This window comes from Eumetopias jubatus, unplaced genomic scaffold, assembly GCF_037043125.1.
Source record: "Eumetopias jubatus isolate StellerSeaLion01/CBP00866 unplaced genomic scaffold, mEumJub1_p1.0 scaffold_10, whole genome shotgun sequence".
NCBI lineage: Eukaryota > Metazoa > Chordata > Mammalia > Carnivora > Otariidae > Eumetopias > Eumetopias jubatus.
The window spans coordinates 92,634,946-92,662,419 of record NW_028274816.1 but is presented as its reverse complement, the minus strand read 5'-3'; the positions used below and the strand labels follow the sequence as shown (position 1 = coordinate 92,662,419).

General features: G+C 46.1%; 2 protein-coding genes across 5 annotated transcripts in view; one reads left to right on the top strand and one right to left on the bottom strand.

Moving 5' to 3' along the window:
• The window catches only part of ARSG (arylsulfatase G), a 101,926-nt gene that overhangs the window by 2,587 nt on the left and 71,865 nt on the right, over positions 1–27,474 (top strand). The window lies entirely within an intron of this gene.
• On the bottom strand, positions 1,772–19,689 carry SLC16A6 (solute carrier family 16 member 6). Of its 2 annotated transcripts, none has more exons than XM_028112886.2 (6): positions 19,618–19,689; positions 12,349–12,587; positions 9,857–10,000; positions 8,518–8,646; positions 5,167–5,982; positions 1,772–4,035 (listed from the first exon to the last, which is right to left on the bottom strand). In XM_028112886.2, the coding sequence occupies exons 1-6, from the start codon at positions 19,665–19,667 to the stop codon at positions 3,785–3,787; spliced, it is 1,629 nt and encodes a 542-aa protein (XP_027968687.1). In that variant the 5' UTR covers positions 19,668–19,689; the 3' UTR covers positions 1,772–3,784. The 2 variants fall into 2 exon arrangements, with proteins under 2 accessions (XP_027968687.1, XP_027968686.1); XM_028112885.2 differs by lacking the exon at positions 19,618–19,689 and adding an exon at positions 19,294–19,463.

Here is a 27,474-nt window from a genome sequence, read left to right as displayed (position 1 = left end):
AATATCACGTTTGCTGTCCAGTTTTCCCTCTAGGAAATGCATGGTCACTGAAGTAATTTTGACTTGGATGTGAGAGTTTTTCTTCCTTGAAAAGCAGAGTTGTGCCTTCCTTAAACTTGGCCCTTTTCTTCTTCTGCACCCCCCGGGAGTCCTTACGGAAACTGAACACCAGGGGGAGCTAGTTTCCTTGCTTATACAGCGGCTGGCCCACCTGTTCGTGATTGCAGCCCTCCTTTGATTAGCATCTCTATCAAAGACAAATCCGAAAACAAGTTCAGCTTCTCTTTTCTCAGTGCTACTGTACTTATGGGATTGACCTTCTAGGACATAACAAGTCTGAATTGTCTTTAAATTGGTCGTTTCTGGCAACCGTCTCGGGTCCCCTCCCTCCTTGGGAGCTTTGTAGGATCACTTGATCACTTTCTCATGGCTCAATAAACCTCGCTTTGCTGCCCCCTTCCCCAAAATAAATAAATTGCTCATTTCAAGTAAACCTCATAACCGTTTAAAATTTTAAAGGCAATGGTCTCTGAACTTTAAATTCCTGTTAGCGAGCCTGATACTTGGGAGCTTTTTTAAAATAAGCATTCATGATTGTTTCTGATTTTGAATATTTTTGAGAAAGAGTATGAAAATCTAAATGTAATAAATACTTCTAGGTAACTTGAATGGATAACTGGGCCATGGGAACCCTGACACGGGACATATTTTCTACTTTATCATCAGGCATTAAGCTGCAGGAAAGACAAAGAAATGTACAATACATTACATATTACAGGAGGACAAAACTGGTAACTTTGTTAAAAAGGCTTGGACACATTGTATCCACAAAGGGTGCATTTGTCTTAAAAGAGCACATGATCTTAACTCATTTTTACCACTGGAATAATTCTACTTTTAGGGAGGGAAGTAGTCTTCATTTAGACTGAAACATTATTAAGTCAACAAGGTTGGAGCAGAATCTCTTTAATCCCAGGAAATGAAAACTTGTAATTAACGTGCCATCAGCTGTTTGATCTTTCCTGTCTCTGGCACCTATGATCTAAAAGCCACATTGACCACAACGATCCTTTCCTACGGGTCAGAATGTTCCTTTTCAGAGAGGTGTTGCTGGTGGCGCTGAGCCTTCCAGGGTCGCAGATGCATGGAGCAGGGGGTCAGAAACTGCAGACCGCAGGCCAAATCCAGCCCACTGCCTGTTTTTCTTTCCGGACCACAAGCTAATAGGGTTTTGGTTTTCGTTTTTTTTTTTTAAACACTTTTATGTGGTTGAAAAAAAAAATCAAAATAATATTTCGTGATGAAATTCAAATTTCAGTATCCATCAATAAATTTTTATTGAAGCAGCCATGCTTGTGACTTTACATATTGTCTTTGGCTGCCTTCACACTGCAGCCGTGGGGCTGAGTAGTCGTGACAGAACCCACATGGCCCACAAGGCCTTAAATATTTACCATCTGGACCTTTCCAGAACAAGTCTGCTGACCCCTGGCATGGAGAGTATGCTGTTCACCTAGAGGTCAGAGTAGCTCTTAGGACTAGTCTGTAACTGGATATAGACAGTCTCCACTATTTATTACTTTTGATAGGCTTAGCTATTACTGTGTGGTGACCACGATCTCATTTCATTCATATATTTTTCATTAAGAAACAACTAAGTTCAACAAACCCTTCTTGGAAATGGTTATGTGTCTCCCGTAGAGGTCAAAGATTTTGCAGAAAGGTGAAAAAAATTTTATTTATTTGAAGTGAATCTTCCTTGAGCTTTTATAACTTGAGTTGGATCAAACAATGAATGCCGAGGAGTCTATAAAAAAACTAATCAGTCTCTACATAAAAAAAGCCATACATTTATTGCAAATCTAGAAGTACCAGAATGTCACGAATACAGAACAAATCAGCAATCCTGTTTTGATTTTCTTCCAAACATTTAAAACCGAATTATTGACATACTTAAGTTGGCATACATTTTTTTTTCATGCAGTTAACAGAATGGACTTAGAGCCGGTTGCTCAGAAATCAGTTATAAATATTCAATTGTATTGAACATTCATAGTAAAAAATGTTGTAAAGTGCTGAAGTTATGGAAGTTTGCAAAACTGCCACATGCTCAAAGTCCTTCTCAAGCCGTGACAGAGATTTGCTACATCCACCTTGATTAGGTGTGTCTGTTTGCGACAGACACTTTGTCGTTTTTCTCCCCCACCCCCCAGAATTTTCCAGATTGTCCTATTTCTATGGCTGATAAAATGCTATACAAAATGTAGCAGGTGGTGATGAGCTATGCCACTTGCATTTCAGTGCAGAGAAATATTCAAGCTTGTGTGTACCTGTAACCAAACTAGGCTTGTTATATTTTTTCCCCCTGAGTTGTCATAAATTAACAGTAAAGATGAATAAAAGATGGAGCAGAGAGCGACCGTCACCTGGAGAGTGAGATTCAGTACATATAAGTAAGTAGTCACACTTGCCCTCTTTACAGAAAAATGAGAAAAGGAGAAATACTTATACATGTAGTGTAATTCCAAAAACAGACAGACAAACAAAAAAAACAAACCAACAGCAACCAGTTACCTGATAACTCTGGCAACTTAGAGCAATCAAGGCTTATATACGATGTAAATCGCAACTTGTAACTTATGATGGTAAAAATACATGTCTCTGCTACCCCATGTGAAATACAGAAATGCTTCAACAGTTAGCTGTTAAAAAAAAATCAGAAATGCTTCAACAATTCAATGAAATATCATTCCGATCAAAGGAGATCCTCAAGTATTCTTAGGTGATAAAACAAATTATTTTAAAAAGCTAAGGCGATTATTTTTTCCCCTTCAAATAGCACATGTGGCCTTTAATCAAATTGAAGAATCATTAGAACTTGGCCCTCTTATGAGAGTGACTTTACAAGGTAAGTATTCTTTGAGGCATTTAGAGGGTTGCAAAAAGGAGGTAAAAATGATGCTTAGGTCTCATTTTATTTCTTTTGATTAATCATCCTAGAATAACTTAATAATAAATAGTGGTTTAAATTAAAGACACTACCGTCACATATTTCTGAATAATTAAAAGCAACAGGAAACACATTTTTGAATGTCATTATCTTCTGTGTTGAAATACTTCTGGTAATGACTGGCCATAAAAAGAAGTGGTAATCTTCACATTGATGAAGTTCAAAGTCATAGATTTTTTTTTTTTAATTTCTGCTTATTCGCCAAATGTTTGGTCTTAAACTGTACTTCATTCCCACGGAATATCTGAAAAACGGAGAGGCCACTGTTTGTGAATGGAGACCTCAGTGTTTTCCAAGGGGTGTCAAGCAATTTGCTCGTATTTCTGAAAACGAGAAATTTTAAAAATGATTTAAGTTTTGTTTGTTTGTTTTGAGTGGCCAATTTCACTTCAGTGACCTGGGCTAGCTTTCCTTTTGTTAGACAGCCTTTTATCACATTTGAGAGCTCTTAAAAACCACTTTACCAATTCGCGTCACTATTTTAAAACTGGAATGTGAGCCACAGGGTCCTTCTTTGTATCTCTGGGTTGCTACCGAATGCAACCAGACTTACGTACAGAAGAGTGCTGGGTTGTTTTTGTTTTGGCTTAAGAAACAAGCTAAAAGGAAAACTTAAAAGGTAAAAAAAAAAAAAAATGATGTTGGTGGTATTCTCGTGTACATTCCCTTTAAAATGCAGATTTTAAAAGTGGGGAGAGTGGCTAGCCCCCAGTACCTCCCTGTGTCCCGCCCCCCCCTCAGCCGACGGGGTGGTGGCCCTTCCTGGGAAGCCTGTCATACTGGCTCCATTTTCACGTGAACTTTATGCTCATTTTTCCCAAGGTCCATTTCGAGAAAGTCTTCGGGTATGTCTTGTAAAGCTTTCCCGCGAGGACTCTCTGCCTGTCCTTCGCCCGCAGGGTGACACTGGCACAGTCCCTGTTTACACGGTCTCACGAGCGCGAGGCACATGGCAGCCACGGCCATGCCGGCCGCGCAGGAATAGAAGGCGCGGCTGTAAACCTTACTCTGGTCCACCAGCAGACCTGGGGGAGAGCACGGCAGTTGTTAGCGACACGGGCACAACATGGGCACAGCCCCGCGCTCACCCAGGCTCCCCTCGAGGGCAGAAGCTTCTCCGTGGCTTCGCCTTCTTGGCTTTCTCTAAAGAAACAGGAGTGTTGAAGGTGGGCATCTTTTCCAGACTGGGGAGAAGAAATAAGTCAGGACAAATACGGCGGAGGCCACTGTGTTGCTAGCATGTTCTTCACGGGCTAATCTGTCCTCGTGGAGAATAAAACTTGGGACAGTTAGAGGCATGCTTCTTTTTTCTTTTTTCTTTTAAGATTTTATTTATTTGAGAGAGAGAGAATGAGCACGAGCAGTGGGGAGGGGCAGAGGGAGAGAGAGAGAGAGAGAGAAGCAGACTCCTCGCTGAGCAGGGAACCTGATGCAGGACTCGATCCCAGGACCCTGGGATCATGACCTGAGCCGAAGGCAGACGCTTCACCGACTGAGCCCCCCAGGCGCCCCTGCGTGCTTCTTTGAAAAGGAAATATTTTGAACAGAGGGAAGAGCCTTATTATTTTCACTTGGGTTCACTTCAGGGATCTTTTAAAAGGTGGTAGGATTTCCCTCGTAATATAACTTTTGAGGACCTATTCAGGGCCAAGGTATGAAGCACACCCAAGTCCTTCCTACAAGAAATATTGTGTAGTAATCAATGAAGTACTTGCAGAGTGCGCTCTGTGCCCAGTTCCCTCATACCCTTCCTTCCTTAGAAGGGCAGGTGACTTACAAAAGTCCCTCGGGGCTGCTGTAGCAAAGTCAGAGGGTAATGGGGTGATACATGGATGGGGTCCCCTCTAGCACAGCCAAGGCAAGATGATAGCAAAAAGCCCAGGGTAGCCTGGACCGCAGACGCACGTTCTAATCCCGACCTGGTCACTCATTTACCATATCATTGTTAGCTGCCCTGCTTTGACCTTCAATTTCCTCATATGTAAGTCAAGAGAGTTGGCTCAGGTAATCTCTAATCCTGCCAGCTCTGAAATTCTATGGGACTATAAAAAGCAGTCTTTTTTTTTTTTCTTTTTTTTAAGACTCTAACAAGAATCAAGCACAATTCATAAGGCAAGAGTAGACAAGGGTACATATTTTTTGTGTATTTAAATTACCTGCAAGGGGTGGTCCGGCCAGTCCTGCTATACTCTGAATGAAGACATACACACCAGCAGCAGAAGACATCTTCTCGATTCCCACGACATCATCTTCGGCGAGCAGCGGAATGTGGGTACCCCCTACCGTTCCAACCATGAAACCAAAAAAGATGCTACATGACATGAGACCCCAGAACTCGGTCGCGAAAGTGAAGGCAAAGAGAGACACCGTCAGTAAGATGACGCAGATGAGCTCGATGTAGATCTTGCGAATGGGCTCTCTGTTGAGGACACAACCCGCTCCAATCCTTCCAAAAACTTCAGCAATGGCCATCGTGGATAACAGAAAAGCAGCTTGCTCCTGCTCAATGCCTAGACTGATGCCCAAGGGAATGATGTACAGGGAAGGTGCAAAGAACCCCAGTGTTGCAAAAAGACCAAATAATGCGTAACAGATAAAACTTCTGTCTTTCAAGATTGAGAAGTCCAATAAAGGGGCTTTCTTATCGCCAGGCTTGGAGCTGGTCTTCACCAGGATTTGCTGCATGTCGGCCTTTGGCCCCAGTTCTGTGTTGGCATGACTAGGCACATTCTTCGGTGAGGTAGTTAGTTCTACTCCTGAGTCGATGGAGTCTATTGAGGTGCGTGTTTTCTCATTTTCGAGCATATATTGCACTTCTTTCCGATTCTCATGGGCGGTTGCTTTCGGGGACCCTGGTCCTCTGATAATAATTGGTCTTAGCAGCGCCCCGCAGACAACGATGTTCAGCTGCAGCAGGCCCACGAAGAGGAGGCTGTATCTCCAGCCAATGTTGTCCTTCAGAGCCGTGATTGCTTGAATAAGGTGGGAGCGGAGAGGAAATAAAATCGAAGGTCAGAAACAGACTCAAGACCCAGGAGGAAATACCGAGCCGAAACGGGGATTCAGACTTGTCATGACTGCTGTAAAAATGTACTCAGCAGTGCGAATGCAGCCCGCCTGCCCTATATCCTCTATCCTAGGTGTTGATGCTTTTAGGAACCAGGGAAGGAGAAAAGGGGCGCAGTGATGGTTAGCTATAAAGCCACGCTTGGTGGCCCGAGGTCTCCAAAAGAGCTTTGGAGGGTGCGTTTTGCCAGGTGGAGGCCTAAGACATGAAATCGGCTGGTGACCTACTTGCAGGTCTGGCAAATAGTGGCCTGCAGGCCAAACCCAATCCACCGCCTGTCTTTGATAATAAAGCTCCCCTGGAATGCAGTCACGCTCATTCGGCTGATGGGCGGAGCGGCGGCTTCTGGCCATTACCGAAGGTCTGAGTGGTTCTGACAGATCTTCATAGTCCCCTGAAAGCCTACGTATGGTATTTACTGTCTGGCCTTTTAAAAACAGAATTTCCCACCTCTGAGCTCGATCACTGTCCCTGCACTCATGATCCTTAGTAGTGACGGGTTAAGTAAAAAGATAAACGAAGACCCCCAAAAGCTCGTGATTATCCCAGAATTAAGTGATGCCAGGGTTCTACGGTTTCTGCTCGGCAGACTGTCCTGAACTACCCGAGTCCTCCTCCTTCCTGCCAGGAAGCTGGGTCCTCGGCTGCTGACCAGGGTCCTCGGCTGCTGGACGCGACGGCCAGAGGAAGCATAAAGCCCCACAGTGACAACTGAATAATGCAGGCCTCGCAAGACCCTGAAAGTAATCTTCGTAATCAACCCAGAAAGGTCAAATGATATTCAGTAGAATTTTATTATAGTCTAATTCTTTGAGAGCATGTCTATGAAGACATGCTAAGCTGGGTATCTAGAAGTTGCGGGGAGGGGGTATTTACCTTTATAGCATGTTTTTATGCCTCCCATTCCTCTGATTCATGTGGCAAACTTCCAATTGCAAAATATTTTAGGCTTAGGGTTGTTCTGTTTTGCCCCCCTTTTTTTAGTTTTTATTTATTTACTTATTTTAAGTAGGCTCCACGGCCATCGTGGGGCTTGAACTCACCACCCAGAGATCAAGAGTCGCAGGCTCTACCCACTGAGCCAGCCAGGCGCCCCTAGGCTTGGGGATTTGGAAAAGCTTTACACTCATCTGGCAAAAGTGGATGCAATCTTCCTTTCTCCATTTCACACCTCTTGAGCGCCTACCGGGTACCAGGGAGATGCGCCATGCTAGGGAACAAAGCTGACCAAGATACAGTTTCCACCCTCAGGGCATTCACAGAGCACTGATGCTCCCCTCAACATGTTATTTTGAAAAATTTCAAGCGGACAGCAAAGTGGAAAGAATGATACCTGTCTGCCCTTTGCCTAAGTTCAATAATTAACATTTCTTCTCTCTCTCTCTGCCTGTCTTCCTATATATTTACATGCACACACACATTCATTTTTCTGAACCATGTGAAAAGCTTCAGACATTAGGACATGTCACCCCTAAATACTTCTACATTATCTCCTTTGAACAAAGTGTAATCCACTGACACATTCTTCAAGAAATGGCAAAGAAATGAATCTGGGTCTCCAAGGTTAACCGTTTACTACCTGTTAGGGTGTAATTCACCTACTGATGTTGAGGTAGCAAAAAAAACAGGGATAAAAATTTTGCTGTGAGGACGCCTGGGTTAAGCGTCCGACTCTTGATTTTGGCTCACGTCACGATCTCAGGGTCGTGAGATTGAGCCCCGTGTCTGGTTGGGCCTGGAGCCTGCTTGAAATTCTCCCTCTCCCTCTGCCCCTTGTGCATGAGCACGCACGTGTGTGCTCTCTTTCTCAAAAAAAAAAATTTTTTTTGTTTTTGCCGTTAAGATTACCCACACACAGGGGCGCCTGGGTGGCTCAGTCGTTAAGCGTCTGCCTTCAGCTCAGGTCATGATCCCAGGGTCCTGGGATCGAGCCCCGCATCGGGCTCCCGCTCAGCGGGAAGCCTGCTTCTCCCTCCCCGCTCCCCCTGCTTGTGTTCCCTCTCTCACTGTCTCTCTCTCTCTCTCTCTCCCCGTCAAATAAATAAAAAATCTTAAAAAAAAAAAAAGATTACCCACACACAGATAATAAAACTGGCTTCATTAGCATATTTTAAATCCACGTTTAACGAAGGAAATAATAATATGAATAATCTCAAATCATTATCTTATTTATTTTGTTTGGAACGGATGTTTCAAGGCTTCCCACTGAATATGTGTCTTGCATCTTCCTATTTATGTCAACTTAGATTAGTGTTACAGTGTCTGAAATCCTAAAGCGGGATTAGGGAGGACAGATCCTACAAATGCACTGGAGGAGAGAAGACAAATAATCTTTCCCTGTGAATACAGTTAAAGTCAGCCCTCGGCTGACTGTTGGCAGGAGCAGCTGAGCGGCCTCCCCCAGCCCATCGGCCCCCGTGGACTACTGCAGTCCACCTACCTGGGGCGAAAGCAAACATCGCGAAGCATTCTCCCGTGGAAGCAAGTGCCGTGACCACAGAGCGCTTTTTGTCAAAGTACTGAGATAAAATGGTGACAGTTGGTAGGAAGCTAAAGCAGTATCCCAAACCTGAAAGAAAGCCGGAAAGAGCAGTCAGAACCACGTACGGACTGATCCCAGAAGGGTGCATTCAAAGATCAGGGATTTTTGTGTTTATTTTTGTTTTAGCATTTAATTTAAGCTACATATGTATGTATGTATGTATGTACTTTTAGGGATGACTTAGTTTTTTTATATTCTGTGCCATGTCAAAAAGACATTTTTGCTTTTCCAAAAGATTAGGTGCCAACATGGACTTTGGTCACAGTGCATAACAATTTGAAAATAATACCAAAAAAGTTAACAACCAGACAATCTAATCTCTTGGAAATCCAAACAGTCCATTTCCGAAATAATTCCTGGGCAAAAGGGGAAATAGAAGCTGCCATTATGAACTGTTTGGTAGGGGAGGGGCGTTTATTTTTTTAAATTATAAGTTCTGGGAGCCAAGAATTTCATTCTGGAAAAAAAGGTGCTGTAACAAAAAATAAAATAAAATAAAATAAAATAAAATAAATAAATAAAATAAAATAAAATACAAAATAAAATAAATAAAATAAAATAAAATAAAATAAAATAAAATAGGTTCATTAGAGGTCTAGAGAAGATGTGACCGTTGTTTTGGGGATGCTAGGAGTATAAAACTGTTTTCTGTTTTTTTCCCCCTATTTTTCTGCATTAAAACAATTTCTATAATTCACAATGGACAGACTATTATTGAATATAGTTTTTAAAGATGACTTGTATTTGGAAACCAATGAGCTTTGCTAAGTGCAGAAGTATATGAAAAGTGCGAATCTTCACTAAACACGTATATCATCTGTAAGTAACGTGTGGACTCCTTTTAAAGGGAAAAGAGTTCTGCTGCTGCACCCTCCCCTATGTCCTGGAAGCCTCGCATTCCCAATGTGGAAATACCCACTAAAGAAACTCAAATCTTCCTTTATGAAAATGATGCCTTTTTGCTGCAAACTCACGCAAAAAAGTTATCTTTCTCATGGGTAAATATATATATTTTTAAAGCCCGTCAGAAACTCTGGGGCACTGAGAGGAGGTTCCCATATCCCCTGGAGTCCATCCAGCCTGGTTCAGAACCACTGATCTGGGACACTATTAATTTCAAAGGAAAAAAAAAAAACAGAGAAAGGGAGAGAGAAGTACTGTTTGGGCTGCACCCCCTCCTTCCCCTTCCTTGTTCTTCAGATTGGATATTTCTTTCGAGCCTGGGAGCAACACTTACCGCATATGATGCCGATTGAGATGTACATGTGGTAGAGCTCCAGGGAGAAGGAGGCCATCACCATTCCCGAGCTGACAAGCAGGCCCCCTGCCATCACTACCAGACGGTGTCCAAAACGGGTGCTCAGGACAGCAGAAAGGGGAGCTGCAGATAAGGACCATCATGTGGGATTTTATTTCTTATGTTAAGATTTTACTTATTTATTCTATTTATTTATTTTTTAGAAAGAGAGAGAATCTCAAGCAGACCCCGCACTGAGCACCGAGCGGGATGCAGGACTCGATCCCATGACCCTGAGATCAGCACCTGAGCTGAAAGCAAGAATCAGACGCTCCACTGTCTGAGCCACTCAGGGGCCTCCATAATGTGATATTTTAACTCCAAAGGCATAAGCGTTAGCTTTCTTAAGATTCCTTTTCTTGGGATGCCTGGGCTCAGGTCATGATCTCAGGGTCCTGGGATCGAGCCTCGTGTGGGGCTCCCTGCTCCGCGGGGAGTCTGCTTCTCCCTCTGCCTGCCCCCCCCCCCGCCCCATGCTCTCTCATGTGCGCTCTCTCTCTCAAATAAATAAAACCTTTAAAAAACAAGATTCCTTCTTTTAAGTCTTGAACATGGAAAGATGATGTGTGATATATAATGCATTTTACACAATGGTTATATTTGTTCAACCGGACAGTGTATTTTTTAGGCTTCTTAAAGAGAAAGCCAGAATAACAGTATAAAACTTACAGGGATATTTTTAGATGAAAGTGACGTAAACTCGCCATAAGCACTTATAAAGTTAGATATGCATTTAATGTATGTTATTCTGTCATAAAAATGGGCTTTCCCATGATGGCTTGAATCGTTTCCTTTTTCTACAGTCACTGCTTTGGATTCTTTTTTTAAAAAGCTCCATTTCGGGTCAGTTTCTAGCTCAGTTTCATTTGACTTTTCTGAAAATGGTATGAAAGTATAGTGAATTCTCTGTTGAACACCCCAAAAGAAGGATAGCCGTGAGAGAGATAATTCCGAGTGGCTGAGGGATTATCATTCATTACGCTTCTATACTCCATATCCTGAAGAACATTTAAGTCTGATAAATTCGTTTCCCGGCGATATGTTACTTAGGCTGACCCTGATACTGACTTGAATATACAGAGATGAGGGAACCTTTGATAATTGGATAAAAGCACAACACAGAACATGCTGGATAGAGGAGGGGAAAAGATTAAATTTTGTTGGGTTTGGTGCATATATAACCCTTATGTTAGTAGAATATAAACCAATATTGAATATAGCTCATAATGAAACCACCCTCATCAGCTTTAGGTAGTATGTTGGCTCAAAGCATTAACTACTATAAGAATAGCATTTAGGAGACTTATTTTCTGGTATAATAGTATTAACTGGAAATTTCTTATTGACCGTATAGTTTTTGGTTATAAAAGAGCTCAAAGCAAAGCTTTGGCATTTTCTTTTTATTTAGATTACCAAAGGTAAAATTTTAGCTCAATTTACTTCAGTTATCTCTCCAAGAAAGTCAACTTTCCACAATTAAAAAACTGAGTATCTTAATACTCAGTTAAACCCAAACTAGGAACTCTTCCGTGAAGCTTGCAAGACAGATTATTAGGAGCAGTTAAGAGAAGTTTGTTACTCGATAGGAAAGGACAGGGGAGCTGCCTCTTTTAAGACATCTTATGGCTGAAAACTAACTAGAATTAAAGAAAGAAAACTTCAGAGGTAAAAGTTCCATTGGCAGGATATTAGGGTAAAGTCAGGGAAGTGTAAGGTCAGCCCCGTTAGCTTTCTGAGGTGAGTTCAGTAGCGTGTTTTCTCGGAAGCCCTCCGTGTGGCCCCTGGCAGACGGATGGACCATCGTGAGAATGAGGCCCGTAGGGGACCCAGTGAGAATGAGCACGTTACAGGTTATACTCAAACTCCATTTTCTCTGAAGCTGTTGGATGTGGGAGTTCTGCATGGTGGCTAGCCAGTGAAATCCTTTAGGGAAGCAGGTGTTTGGAATTCATCCCTTCTGAATGAGGCTTGTCTATTCACGCTCTATCCTATTTCACACCCCCTCGTTCTTCGTCATGCACCCACATTTTATGTGCCGAGCCTGTTTGCCAAACATGTTTTTATGAGACCAGAGCCGAGAATGCCAAGTGCTTTTGCTGTTGCGTCTTTAGAAAATGACTATACAGGATGGAGGTTTACTGGGGGCCTCAAAGTCATCTACCATATCCTAAAAGTGTGCATACAGTAGGTGTTTAATGCATGTGTATATACACTGAAGGCCATCGGGGTGGCAAATAAGGCCTTTTCCTTCGGCACCTCTCGTTTCTTGCCATCCGCAAACCCTTGAAAACCATATCACTTATTTGAGGCTTGAAAGGGCCCACAGGTCATAGAAGGAAATGCATCGCAAACAGGATGAGCACCATTATGTAGTTAAGCCGATGAAAAGGGGTACATGGTTAAATGTTGTTTAAACAGAAATAGGTACTAACCTGTAAATGTTAAGACAAATACACATATTGATATGACCCACGAGATCCTGCTATTAGATTCATCAAAACTGTCCATTAAGTCATTAAAGAAGACACCAAATGACTTGATGATGCCATAGGTAAAGACTTCAACGAAGAAAAAAGACACAGCTACCACCCAGCCCCATCCTCCATCAGGCACTTGAGTATAAACATTGGCTCTGGAACAAAGCTGTGATGTCTTCTGGGTCATTCTTAATCTGAAATAAAAAATTAAAAAAAAAATTCAGACCAGCACTAGGGTTGATGCTTCTGCTACTCTTTAGCCAATGTTAAGAGACAAAAACTAAGTACCATATTTCTTAGGGTGATGAATATTTAAATAATGTGCAGTTACTATAAAGTCTTTGGATAACAGTTACATATTTATTTAATGGTCACAGCTGGGGAGCGTTACTTCCAAATTCTTTTGTATTTGTATTGTAGATGGAACCCCCGAAGAATTGGGAAGTAAGACTTCCCAGCTGTGACAATAAATGGGAAAAACAAACAAAAGGAATCAGAACGGCATAGGTAGGGGCAGCCCAAAGGACACAGAATGGCCACCAGACCCAAGTATTGATGCTGACCTTGAACTTGAAGACAAGTTAGGTAAAGGAAGCTTGAACTGATCACAAGGCATGTTGATCAGAAATGAAGCCTAGGAATTGGGAGGCTAAGAGGCCGACACTGACATTCCATCTAGCCCCTTCTATGGGATAAGTGTTTGTGACATCCTATAGACACCCTATGCATCTCTGCCTGATGCTACTAGCCATTCAGATCACTGATCTCGTTTCTCGCTCAGTCTGATTATGATCTGGCGTCCCCTGTGGATGTACCTACATGTGAGAACTCTGTCTTCTGGGAGTTTGTTTAGCACAAGTAAATTCCTCAGAGTTGATCACCACTTGATGTATCAGCAATTGACAAATACTCTAGAATACAGTGACCAAAGAAAGCGCTACAAATTTGCAGGCAAGCTACCCCGACCTTAATATGCTTTTCCATTTGAGCTGCAACAAACATCAGAGCAAAATAGACCTGTGCCCGAAACACCACTAGTAAGGGGATACACTATATTTAACACTGGAGGGAGGATGGGTGAACCTGAGTCTTCCCCGCTGGGTTCTAACACTCATTTGCAGAGCCCCTGCAATTACATGCACTTTGAAACAGTGATATGTTGGCTAATTGAACATAATAAAATATAAATAATTTTTTAAAAGTAAAAAAATAAAAATAAAAGAAACAGTGATGTGTTTTTAGCCCAACCCCAAATTAATATCTATAATAATACATGAGTCCATGGTCTTAGAACACTTGAATTTAAGAATTCTCTACAGTCGTACAGTTGCATACAGGTGAATTTTCAGGATGTGTGGGTGTCCTTTTCCTGGTCATAACTTCTGTTCAAGTACTAAGGCAGGTTTTATTGATAATGCAGGGCAACTGAAAAATAAGAGGACACAACCCCATCTATCCAGTCGACTTGCCAAGTTTTGGGATTAGGATCTAATACTGAGTTTACTCTATAAATCCTAAAAAAGCAGCAAATCTGACCTGACTCAGTAGCGTTCACCCTATCGAGGGCGCCATTCCCACCATCGCCCGGGTGTCTAAAAGGACAGTGTACTCACTTTCTGTCCTTTACTGTTAAATATTTGATTGAATGAAATAGGGCATAAGATGCTTAAAAAAGCTTATGCTCTCTGCAGCAGAGACCTCTGCATTTTGATGTGCGTCAATGTGTCCTTCCTGAGAGCACTTGCAAAGCGGGGGAGGCCAGTTAAATGCCTCAAGATGTAGGCTGAGCATCGATAGAACAGTTTTGCCATTAGTGCTCCCCAACATGGAAAGCAGCTGATTTAAGATGGAAGTGGGGAGCCCTCCCCCACATGAAGTTTTCACAACACCCCTCTTTCATTACACTTTCAAAATGCACTCCCAAGATGAAGCCAGCTGGGGCAGGAGTGAGACAGTGCTGGGCTTAAGATCTAGAACACCAAAAATAAAATAAAAGTACTTCCCAGCAATAGGGTCTATCTAGTACTGAGTGTTTATCCCTAGGGAGAGGTGGAGGGGAGAGTGGGGGAGAGCGGTATGAGCCCACAGCTTATAGGGAAAGCTTAGGTCCTTAGCTTCACCCCTTCTAGTTCATCCCCGCTACCAGGCTGTTCGTTTGGGCTTTTCCTTGTGGAGTCCCAGACTCCTTCACTAGCCTAACTGGTTCTGTGCATCCAGTACGATTAATCTCTTTGAAATGCTGCACTGTTATGACATTTTCTGCTTAGTCTTTTTCAGTGGTGTTCCTCTTTCTGAAGGATAAATAAAACCCATGGATTAGCCTGGCTTTCAATGCCTTCATTGTTGGACCCCACCCTCTCTTTGTAGCCGTCTTGCTTCCAGTTCTAAGACTTGACTCAGGCCCTGGTCCAAATGGATTCCTCCTTGCCCTCCCATCCCTGACCACCTTGTCTGTTGCCACACCCTTCCCGCTCACCCCCCGGGGGACTAGGTGCCCCCCTTACAGCAGGTGCCTTCCTCCATAATGCTTCCTCTGACCCACTTAACCTAGGGGGTTCTCTTCGCGTGATGGGTATCCCTTAGTGATGGGGTATTGTTTATATACTTATATGTGTTTATCTTATTTGATCAATTAAATCATAAGCTCAAGGAAAACAAATCCTGGGGCCTTGAACTCTTTGTACCTTCTTCTCCCTTCCCGCCTCCAGACCCTGCACACAGTTGGTATTTAGTTTTTCAACAAAGTGCCTATGAGGAGCCAGGCCCTATGCTAGGCACCAGGGATACTCCAGTGAAAGACAAGAGGGATGGTCTCTGTCTCTATGGACTTAAATCTCTGTTCATGGTAATGACAGGAACCCTAAGCCTGAAATTCATAGTAAAACCATTTGCCACGTCCTTCCAGAGCTCAGCACGTTTCTAACAGGCAGTTAGGCTAAGTGGTAACCAAGCCCAAGGACCTACTGGCGCGATTGTTCTAACCCAGAAGGGTGCCCAGACGACCTTAGGGCTCAGGACCAACCTGAATAAAGACATATTGAGATAAAACTGATCAAGGCCCCAAACAGACAGACTGAAATTTCTCTCTAGCCTAAAACCACTACGGGATCAACAGACAGAATCTTTACGTTGGGACTGCATGTAGGACAAGATTGCCGTTTTTGTATGAAGAGGGTGTTACCTATCCATCGTCAGGAGTTTCTGGTGATGGGTGCCTACCTCACTTTCTTTGTCCTTTATGATTTGTGGTTTGGACGTGCAACACAGGTGGGGTTCCCATCAACCGGGAGCCTGGTGGTGTTACAATTATGGAATGTTAACTCGGAAAGGGGATTTGGAGCTCATTTGTCCATCTCATTGTAAAATCGTACTCATTTTGCAAAGGGGGAAGAACTAAACCCAAGAGAGGGCACTTGACCTAAAGGGCCCAGAATCAGGTCTCCTGCCTCCCGGGGTCCTGCCTTATCTGTCTAAGGGACATCATTTGGAAAAGGCCCAGAAGGGGGTGTCTTAGGTAGAGATTTTGTGTGCCTTTCAGAGACAAAAACTCCCTTGATCTCCATTAGTTAAAGGAGGTTGGCCTGGACGCTCTTTAAGGCTCCATTCTGCTTTGGCAGTTCATACTCTTGTATTCAGCATGCAGTCTGAATACTTGGAATCTCCTGATTCCTCAGGCCAAACCTGGTGGCCCAGGGAACCTGGGAGCAAGCAGAAAAGTGCAAATGCTAGATGGTTCTTGCAAATGGAGGTGAAAAGTAGTTGGACCCTGCTTAGACCTGATCTGCAGTGGCTGGTTAGATGGAAGACTTGACTGCTCTCATCTGTGGACTTTCTGAGCTCCCTCTGGGTGTTCGATGCCTTTGTTTTTGTAAACTTTGCTTTACATCTGTGCTACTCTCCTGAAGCAAGATCATTCTAACAGAACTTTCACCTGCATTGTTAGGTTTCTGGACAACAGGAGCTTTCTTATCATTACTGGGAACATCATAAAGGGAAGATGACACCCCCAAACCCACTCTTCCTCCAAACATTATGCCTCTATCATCCTAAAACATCGCATGTCCTGTTGTATTTAGCTTTGAAGATAAGACCACAATCTAGAATAATTGTAGAATAACCTGGTTTCTGAAACATACCGGATGAGAAACTCTTGTGTTTTTCATGTCCGAGCGCCTAGAAGGGTGATCGGCAGCTCTTTCCAGACCCACAGCCTGGCAGTATGTTCAGACATAGTAGGTGCTCAATAAAAGTTCCCTAGACAACATAGGAGTCTGGGCGTGCTGCTGAAGCAGGGCCCTGCTCTAGCCTTATAAAACACAAGTGAGGAAGTCCCTGCTTGCAGAATAAATCCTTTCCTGGTCTCCTCTCCTTTTTATACGTCCATTCATTCCATAGGCCAACTGGCTGAAAAGTGTCCACCTCCACAAAGCTAGAAACAAAGGCCTGAACTTTACACTCAGTGACTTAGAAGCTTCTGTGAGTTCCAGAATACAAAATAACCGTCTGGTTCATTTTTTTTTTTTTTTTTTTTGGTGATGTGACTTTAGCTTACGGAAAGGGAAATTGGTTTTACTACGTGGGGGTCTAACTGGTGAGGCATCCTGAGGGGCCAAATCACTTTGCTCCTTGATTTTGTGCTGTCAGTGGTAAGTAGGAGTTTTTTGCTCATCTCTGATCTCACCTTGTCCTAAGAAGCTACGGTTTTAGCACAGCTTTTGAGCCTGACTTGCTCTGAGTTACACTTTCATCCTTCTTAACTCTTGAGCCCTTTGGGGCAAAGCCCATGGGTTTGTTGGTTTGAAGCCCTTGGGCATTATTTGTTGAACATCTGTTTACCATTAACTGGCTGCACAATCTTGGGGAAATCACTTAATCCCTAAATTTCATCATCTGTAAAGTAGGGATTAGACACTGCGGATTTGAGGGGCTCTCCCAACTGTAAAATGCTACAACTGGGGTTCCTGGCAGCCAACCCGCCTGCACCCGCATGTTTCCCCAAAGGAAATACAATGACCAAATACACGGGGGCAGTTTGTAGTATTCCCGGTGAGTATTCAGCTGTCTTAACCTTAAATAAATGAGGCTTCTCCCAAGGCACGGAAATCGGCTCTACCTGGGGATTTCACCATGAGTCCATTTGTTGAGTAAAGATTGGATTTGGGGGCATCCAGAATGCAAAATATTGGATTATTATAGACCGTCAGAGTGTCAGTCCAGGGTCAGTTCAGAGCAAAGTTCAAAATGCAGCCTTTGGATGGAAATGGTGATGACTGCAGGGGTAAGCCAAGCCTCTCGGCAAACGCCGCACCGATCTCTGTTCTTCTGAAAGGCGTAGCCCAGAGAGAACAGCTTTCGACAAGTTGTTTCCAGCCCCAGTTGTCAAAACCAGTCTGCATTTAGGTGAAGTTCATTTGAATTCTCTATTTAAAAAATGTCCCCAGCCTAACCTGGAGGTCTGCCTCAGCAGCTCTGAGTCATCAGCTACCGATTCCCCCGTTTTACAAGATCATGATGTTGAAACCTGAACCCCTACTTTAAGTGTCCTCCTCAGGAGTTCCACTGAGGAAGGTCCATTTTTGGAAACCACAGAAGGAAAACTCACAGTTAGTGGTACTCATTAAGACAGAAGGAGCTTTTCCACTTGGCTGCATTGTTTATTTACAAACTGGAACTCTCTGTCTTGGCCACCCTTCCCTTAACTATGAGAAAAGGTATTTCTTTATCCCTGGGGCAGGATGTATTGTTGACCCCCAAAATGCCGCATAATGGTGCTTGGGACATGGGAGGATGCATCGCTTAGAAATTTCAGCATAAGCACTTGGTATTTTTCTGCAGATGAGACACTCATCTTATGATTTGCACAACAGTTAAGATTACTGAGAAATCTCATTCCCAGGGTAGACACCCTCTCCGGCAAGAAGGAAATGGCACGACGTGTCTAACAGTGCAAACAAAACCAGCTTCCAGGTTGTCAAGTTGTAATGCTCTTCCCCAGTTGGCTCTGGGGAGCTTTGTCTGAGACTAAAGACACGCCGTGTTGGGTGACATTTTCCGTGCCACCTAACAAACTTCTGTCACCTGTCTGCTGGGGAAGAGTGGGGGGGGGTCATTTTAAGAATAGAAAAAAAGCAAAGAAAAGGGGGGGGGGGAACCCTGAAGGAAAGAACCCATTTCCTCTGCAAAATCATCCTCCGCCACTACGGAACTGCTCAGCCACTCGGGCGCTTTCCTGCGGTTGGCAGCCCCAACCAGGAACCTTGGAAGTTGAGCGGGACCAGCCGTCAGGCGCTGACAGCTCGCACGGTCAAGGTGTAGGATCCGCGCGCTCTGCAGGGCAATCCCTGCCTTCCCTCTGCGGGGTCACGCTGGCTGCCCCGGGTGCCTGTGCCAAGGGGGGGTGCACAGGGATTCCCACTTGCCCTCGCGCTGCCTCAGTGGCCAGCTTGCGAGCGCGCGCGCGCGCGCGAGCCTGGGGAAGGTACCTCTGACATTTCGCTCTTGTGACGCGCAGGCAACTTCATGCGGAAAATCCACGCAGGGCTGAGCCGGGCTCCCCCTACTCGCCCGATGGCCTGAAGCCCCTAATCCGGGGCGGGGGGCACTCCAAACCAAGCCTGCCTCTTGTTATTTTCCGGACCCCAACTGCCAGGGCCATGGGCATTCAACTCTCAGCTGCCCACACTGGCGAGAGCGCGTCATCCCGGTGGCCCTGGGCATTCCCAACTGTCAGAATATTTTTCAGAATAACCTCTCCAAAATGTTAAGACGTGAAGTGGTCTCCTCCCGCCTCCCCCACCAAAAAGATAAATAAATAAGACTCCCAACACAGATTAAAAAAAAAAAAAAACCCACACCCCACAATCAAACTTTTAAACATGTAAAATAATAAAACCAACTCACCAAGTTAGAAGGAAGAGAATAAACCCCAAAAGGCTCCCAATAAGGCGGAGGCTTGGCCTCCCCCTCCTTATAAGCCGCTCGGTAACATGAGAAAGGTTTAACCCTTTAGGGCGTGGGCCCGAGCCTACCGCAAATTGGCTCCGGCGGGTGAGCACCGGGCGCCCGGCCCGCAGCGCCCAGGCCCCGGCCCCCCACCCACGGCCGCGCCTCGGACACCCGGGCCACACCCTCCCCCCGCCCCCCACCCCGGCTGCCTGCGCCCGGACCCTGCGTGCTGCTGCCCGCGCCCCGGCCCCGCGTCGCTGCCTATCCCTTATCCTATACCGGCTGCAGCCGGTCTCCGCCGGCCTCGGGGGCGCGCCGCCGCCGACCATGTGCTGCGAGCGCCGAGCGCCGCCAAGGAGGGGGCCGGCCTGGCGCGCGCGCGCCGGCCCACGTGGACCGGGGCCGCGCCGGGCGCGCGCCCGCCCGGGGCCTGGGCTGGGGGTCACGGAAGGTAACGACGTCTGGAGCGAACCGCAGGGTCCCGCGGGGCCACCCCCGCCCCTGCGGCCGGGGTCCCTGGCACGCCGCCCCGCTCCCCCAACCCCCCCCTCCCGGGCGCGGCCTTGCGCGCCGGCCCGACCGGACCCCGGGGCTTTGCTGCACCGCCGGCGGGGAGCGCGGGCGTGCTCGGGGAGCCAGCACCTCTCCCCCAGCACCCCTGGCCGGGCGCGCGCGCGGGGCCCCGGGGCCGCTTCCCTTCCCACAGCGCCCCGGCGCTCCCAGCGCCCAGTCCACCCGCGCCTGGAGGATTTGGGGATTGGCTGGGGGCGGGCGGGGAGGGGAGCGCCGGGGCTAAACCCGCGCGGCGCTCGCGGCTGCGGCGGCTCCGCGTTCGCCCCGGGCAGAACAGGTTCCTTCCAGTTTGGGTGTGAGCTGCGCGCGCGGCGCCGCGAACCCCGGGTTCCTCCTCCAGCACCCACTTCCCCCCATTTCGTCAACTCGCGCCTGGTTCCCCTTGTGGGGCCGCGGGGGAGGGATTGCCGCAGTGAGCCCCAGACAGCCAGTGGCCCGGCTGCTACGAGTGCCTTGCTTTCCCCGTTTTGCAGCAGCAGCGGCGGCGGCAGCAACAGCATCCGCGTTGCGCGAAGGGGATGTGAGCTGCCGGGCTGAGTCAGCATCCCCGGTCGGGGCGCGCGCGCATCCTCCCTCCCTGGCGGTTGGCGACGTGCACACAGGTGCATGGCTGCCTAATCCGCCGAGAGCCCCCAGGACGGGAGGGACCCGGACGATTAGGGAGTCGGTGCCCCTCCTCCCGAAGTCCCCGACCCCAAGGTCACTGCGAACTCGGCGGATGATGCCCGGGAAACCAGTTACGAGCTTGCCATGGGGACAAAGCAGTGTGTCGCATCCCAGGCATTTCGGAGCCCGCGGGGGCGCAGACTTGGCTTCCTGGTCTCCACCTCACCCATCCAGGGCCAGTTTGAGACCTGCTCGGAAGCAAAGACCTTATTCTCTGAATTTTCCCGTTGGCTTGGGTACGGGTTGCTCCCTCCACTGGGGTTCGAAGAAGTGGTTCTGATGTCAGAAACTCAATGAGAGCCTACTTGGGGAGCGCGCGCACGCGGGGTCGCCACCGGGAGGAGTCGGCGGTTTGACTTTTAGTAAAAATCCCTTTGCAGTCGCTGCCTGATTTCTCTCACGACTTGGCGATAGGGTCTACTGCGTTAAATGTCGTTGTGTGCTGTTACAGGCTCTGGTGTGGGTTAGGTGGGGAGCAGGTGTGCACGTGTAAAGTGCTCTGTTACGGGCCAGTACTGTACAGCCAGGGGGCAACTGATGAGCTTTGCAACCTTGTGGAAGTAACTTAACCTCTTGGAGCGTCAGTTTCCAAATCCGTAAAATGGGGTCAATATCGGTATTCCCAGAATTGAAGGCTCTCATTTATGATGCCTGAAAAGTGCTGATCAAAATGACTGCCTGTGATGAGCCCTTGGTGCCCATTAGCTCTCACTGTTGTTATTTATGGCTTACCATACCGATTGCTGACTCCAGCATCCCCCCACCCCGCAAGCAATCCTTTTTTTCGAGTTGTTCTTGGAAGAATCCACACATGATGATTTTTAAAAAATGATTTTAATCACTGAAATGAAAACAGTGCTAAAACAGGACCGACTGTGAGTGTAATTTTGAGATTTTGGATCTCACAGTGCCTTAGGACCTGCCACTGCGCTCACTAAGGAATTGTCATCTTTAATATGGCACAGTGTTTACTGTGTTGGGTCTTGGGAACCTATGGGTGTAGCCCATTATTTATAACTGAGTGATTCTTTTTTTTTTAAGATTGTATTTATTTTTTTGACGGAGAGAGAGAGAGATAGCAAGAGAGGGAACACAAGCAGGGGGAGTGGGAGAGGGAGAAGCAGGCTTCCCGTGGAGCAGGGAGCCTGATGCAGGACTCTATCCCAGATTCCAGGACCCTGGGATCATGACCTGAGCCGAAGGCAGACACTTAACGACTGAGCCACCCAGGCGCCCCTATAACTGAGTGATTCTAATCAAGTCCTGGAAGTTCCTGGTGCTTGGGCTTCTTGATTTAAAACATTAGGCAAATCATGCCAAAAGCTCTAGGTGTGAATGAATGATTGAGAAAGTCACATCTGAGTATCTGGCCGGAGTGAAAGCCCTGGCTGTTGGGGAGGCATAACTGTAATGATGATACTAACATTAAATCGCTTATTTTATTAATATTAATTAGACCTATTAATTTTTTGCACGATTGCTTTGTTCCCAACACTGTTAAATGCCATCCATACATGTGATCTAACTCTCACCCCATTGGTAACATTCTGCAGTTGACACTACTCCCATTTTACAGATGAGAAAAGTTGATGCACAGAGCCCTGGAGGGCTTCACCCAAGGTCTCACAACATTTATAGACACACCCTGGCCCTTTTTGTAACTAAAGCTCATCCAGAGATGGCATTTGCCACCTGCCTTTGGGGAAGGGGTGGGGTTGGAAACCCAATCTCTGCCCAGTCTTGCCAGCCACAAGCCAGTGACTTGCTCGCCCTGGTTAGAGGCTGCCTTCGCCTTGGTCCCTTTCCTAGTGAGACCAAGTGTGAACACCCCTGCTTTTTTCACTCCTCCCGGGAAAGCAAAGAGAGGGAAAGCACTGCATTACCATGCTAATCAAAACCCCCCCAAACAAAACTAACTCTGTTTAGTTCTAAATACGAACAAAAGAACCCTTGGAGTCTGGAGTACAGAACCAGAAAAATCAGGATATTAAGTTCAGGGTTCAGCCCCCCCCTTTAGCCTCTTCTGTTGTGTGTACTGTAACCCCAGCACAGCAGAGCCCCTGAGGTCCTTCCTGTGCAGTGGGCAAGGCTGTGAGGATGCCCCTTAAAAAGGCCGTCAACATCTTCTGGGGAAATAAATTGGCTCCTGAGGCTATCCCCTCTGCTCTCTCTTTCTAGCCCTCTTGCTTCAGGTCATTTGCATGAGAACAGATTCCTTTGTGCAAAGTTGGCCGGCCTGTTCTCTGTCTATGTTTATAGCCCTTCTAGTCTTCATGTTGGGTTGCTAGGCAGATATGACCCTGGCTTGCAAATAAGCTCACTGCATTTACCAGCCCGTGAGAACTTTAAACTTTGGTAAGTAGATTGAAAGGAATCTTGCCTGGAGCTCCGAGAGGAGCAACCAGTTTTTAGGGCTGGGTCTTCAGAGCAGCCATGAAGAGGAGGAGCATTTGAGGGGGACTCCTTTGGGAGGTGTTGGTCTCCCACCCATCCACTCTTCCTCTCCCTGATTCTGCACCACCACCCACCATCTCACCTGAGGGCCTGTGCCAGGAGGTGTGTGTGTGGGGGGGGTGGGTTTGGAAACGGGACCCATGTGTATTTGACTGAAGCAAATTCTTGCTTTAAAACTTCCAATAAAACTCCAGATAGCAGATAGCAGAGAAGCCCCCAGACTTCCTTGTAAGAATTCCAGGTAGATATGTTGGGCTTATCTTGTGGGTGGGTGGTGGAGCCTCCCCCAACCCCCACATTTAACAGTTTGAAGGAAGGCAGGACCCTTCAGATGGGCACGCATGCTCCTGGGGAGATTTGCAGATTTGCCAAGGGGACTGAGGCACAGATAATTTTAGAGCAATCATTTTCCAGAACATGAGCTCTGTCCTAAAGCCGATTTGCCCAAGAACCCACTGCGGGGCAGGCCTGGTGCTGGGTTAGTCTCGCATGCTTGGCTTCTCCCACATAACCAGAGCCAGGATCTCACTAGGGTGCTCTGTTCCAACTGAAAACGTCTCTGGGGTGAATATGGAAATGCTGTGCCAGGGAAGCCTCTCTCTTCAAGTCACTGTGTCCCATCCCCCAGTCCATCTTGTAAAGATGCTTTTGCAATAGTAATAACTTGTCCAAATATACCAATATGTTGTTTGATAATAAATGATCACTTATAATAATAATTGTGATAACAATTCAACCCAGAAGGGATTTTTTTTAACCTTGAGGTGTAAATAACAATTTCAATTTATACACAAAGTCTGTGTTCAGAGAAATAGGATCATTAAGTACTTTTGAATATATAAGTATATCGTACTGAGATAGAATGGAAATACAGTTTTGAAAAAGAAAGAAATGATAGAAAATTCCTAAAATAAATAAATAAATAAATAAAATATCTGAATACTAAAAAAAAAAAGAAAAGAAAAGAAAATTCCTGACCTAATGAGAAATGTTCCCATGTAATTTTTAAATGAATGATGATGGGGTTTTCATACTACTCTGATGTTTATCTTACACTGGATAAAAAAGTGGTTTAAAATAGTTTTACTGTAAAAGTAAAAATCATTTATGGATACAGTTGAAACAATATCTTTTGAAACTGTGATGAAACATTGAACATAACTTAAAACTGCATGAGGATGGTATGGACTGAATGTTTGTGGGGCCCCCTGCTGCTCCCAAATTCATGTGCCTAAGCCCTGACCTCCAATGTGATAGGATTTGGAGATGGGTCTCTGGGAGGTGATTAGGTTAGATGACGTCGTGAGGATGGGGCCCCCATGATGGGATTAGTGCCCTTAAGAGAAAGAGAGCCTTGGGGGACACAATGAGAAGGCAGCTGTCAGCAAGCTAGACACAGAGCCCTCACCAGACTGTGCTGGGCTCCCGATCCCAGACTTCCAGCCACCAGGACTGTCAGAAAATGAATTTCTATGGTTTAAGTCACCCAGTCTATGGTGTTTTGTTATGGCAGCCTGTGCTGACTGACGTGGAGAGGGTTTATTGTTTTTCCAGATTCTTTTAGAGCATACCCAAGCACAAAAATGTGTAGGCCACTGAGTATGGTCTATATTAATATGAGGACAAGAAAGCCGTGGTCCGCACCCTCTTGGATAAATTCTCCCTGGGGCGAGAAAACAAACCTGGGAGTCACCACAGTGGTCCACGTGAGGCCAGGTGGGGTCTGTATAATTGAGAGCTATGGTGTAAGATGCACCTGGGTGTGGACCCTGGAGCCTGGCCTTGAATCACAGCCCTGCTCTCAACTAAGTGTATCACTTATCTGGGCAAATTACTGAACTTCTGTCTACCTCAGTCTGCTCATCCGTGAAAGGGGGATAATAATACTGCATAGGGTTGTCACGTGGGGGGCTTAGTGCTGTCTTACTAGGTTAACTGAGTTAACGTGTGTAAGGGGCTTAGCAGCTTAGTGATGTGCCTGGCTCACGATGAGGTTCCCTAACTCTTGGCTGGGGTGTTGAGGAGGATGGGGACTAGAGAGGCCTAGAACCAGGAAAGACCGTATGAGGACTGGCAAGGGGGAGGGGGAGCGGTGAAGAGCAGGAGGTGCTAGGTTTGGGGACGGGAAAGTCACCTCCCCACCCATGGCCTCTGGTGATCTGACCTCTATCATGCCTGATGGCCATTCAGTGCAGTGTTGATGATGGATCACTGGGTACATCTCATTAACTCTGGAGTGAGTTTTACTTGATTTTAACACTGATATTTGTTCTTAGGCTTATTAATCTCTCTTTTTTAAAGATTTTATTTACTTATTTGAGAGGGAGTGAGAGAACAAGAGCAGGGGGAGGGAGAAGCAGACTCCCCGCTGAGCAGGGCCCCGGGACCATGACCTGAGTCGAAGGCAGACGCTTCACCGACTGAGCCACCCAGGCGCCCCTAGACTTCTCAGTCTTGATAGTTAACTGCTCCTATACTTTTATATATCATCCTCCTACAACTTACAGAGAGAAGAAAAAGAGAGAATATTGCCTTGAGGAGGGCTCTAAAACACCATCTCAAGCCTGCTGTAAAAGTACTGACCACAATACAAAAATCAGGGTTGTCGCAACAAAGTGATTTTCATCACATTGCTTTTAGGAATAAATACCCGACGTATTAAAAGTTTAAGCCACAGTTGCCGGTCACGAAATCTAACTGGCCAGGGTGGAACGTGTGTGGGACCGCTGGGTTTTGACCCGAGTATATGAGTGTATCGGGCTCTCTTCCGAGAATTATTAAAGTTGCCCCACCCATCACGTTGCTCAAGGGCAAGGAATAAAAACCTGCTTTCTTGCTACATTTCTTGCCTAAAGGGAGATGCTCCCCTCCACCCCCCTTCTTGTCTAAACATGCACAGCCTGTCCTGAGGCTCCTTGGAACAATACACAGTGTTAAGCTTCGATTGTAACCCTTCAGGAGCCGCATATCCGCTCATTTCCAGATGGCTAAGGGGATGGCGGACGGTTCATGGAAGCTAGGAGCCTGCTCCAGGCTGCGCTCTGGACAGGAGGCCAGGAGGGACCCTGCCCTGCTGTGGATGTGGTCCATGGAGGGCTCTGGCCTCCTTAGGGGAGCCCAGATGCTTGGTAGGGCTCCACTATAGGACTGGGGACAGGGAGTGTCCGTCCTTCCTTCCCACAGCCATCGCTCTTCCATCCGGGCAACCTCTGCTCATTGCAGCCCGCTCATGAGCACTGATGAATGCGGTTGTTTCCCAGGCCCCAGAACCACATCCCAGAGAGTGTGGTCCCTCCTCTGAGAGTGTTTACCGTCTAGTTCAGAAGACAGGACCCACGTGTGGATTATTACCTAAAGCAGCTTCTCCACAAGTGCACTTTTACGAGGGAGGACCTCAGAAGAAGGGGGGGGGTCGCAAAGGCCATCTGAGGTTAGGGAAGTGATGAGACAGAGCTGAGTTTCTGGGCAGGACAGAGCAGGCTTGGCCATAGCTGTTCATGTTAGAGGCATTCATTCAGCAAATATTGATTGGACTCCCGCTGGGCTAGGTACCAGGATTATGCAGCGCGTAAAACACAGACATTCTTATCCTGATGCACCTTACAGCCTAGACTTGTGACTTTTCTGGCTGGAGTACCTAGCCCAGGGTCACTGGCAAATCAATTTTTTGGATGTTTCCGATATTAACATGTAACTCCCACTTTCAATTGACATCCAAGGGCAGATTTCCTTCACAACTGCTCTGCCTCTTGGCTTGACCTCGTGCTGTTAAATTGTCTAAAACCAGATTTGCTGGTAGGCAGTGTATTCCAGAGACCATCTCAATTGTCACCAGCATCTGCCCAGACACAGGGACCTAGCTCAGGGTTAGCCAAAATGGCACAGACAACCACGGGACCGTGTGACAAGGAACTATGGTTTGGAGCTTTGAATACACAAACCAGAAGGACTCTTCACTTTCCCTTTGGCCTTGTTTGTGACCATGGTGTTTGTGGCTTCAGGATCTACCAGCAGAGCATGCTGGCAAACAGTGATGACCAAGACAGCCAATAGCTATAGGGAGGCCGGATTTCACCATCGACACTCAGCTTAGTTTTGTTTCATATTAATTTTAGTAACGCTTTGGGCTAGTATAGTACTTTTTTCAATGTTTGCTATCTCTTTATCCTCAACACAACAGGGGTATAGAATATCAATAGCCAATGTTTCTGAGCACTTACTGAGAGCAGACACTGGTGTTGGATTCTTCATCCTCACATTGTGTTTGGCGGGGAGGAAGTTTACTGTGGCTCTATTTTTCAGATAAGTGGTTAAACTGAGGCGCAGAGTTATTGTTGGGTTTTTGTTTTGTTTTGTTTTGGTTTTTTTGTACTTATCCAAGCCACACAGCTAGGAAACGACTGTGCCGAATCCTGGACGCACATTCTTCTGGAAACAGGTCAC

Excerpts from the sequence above, each read along its gene's own strand:
- SLC16A6 (XM_028112886.2), bottom strand. The coding sequence starts at position 19,667 with ATGGTCGGCGGCGGCGCGCCCCCGAGGCCGGCGGAGACCGGCTGCAGC. Across the intron at positions 10,001-12,348 it reads ATTTGTCTTAACATTTACAG|CTCCCCTTTCTGCTGTCCTG; the intron begins GTTAGTACCTAT and ends CCTTATCTGCAG. Across the intron at positions 4,036-5,166 it reads GGCCGGACCACCCCTTGCAG|GTCTGCTGGTGGACCAGAGT; the intron begins GTAATTTAAATA and ends GCTCTCCCCCAG.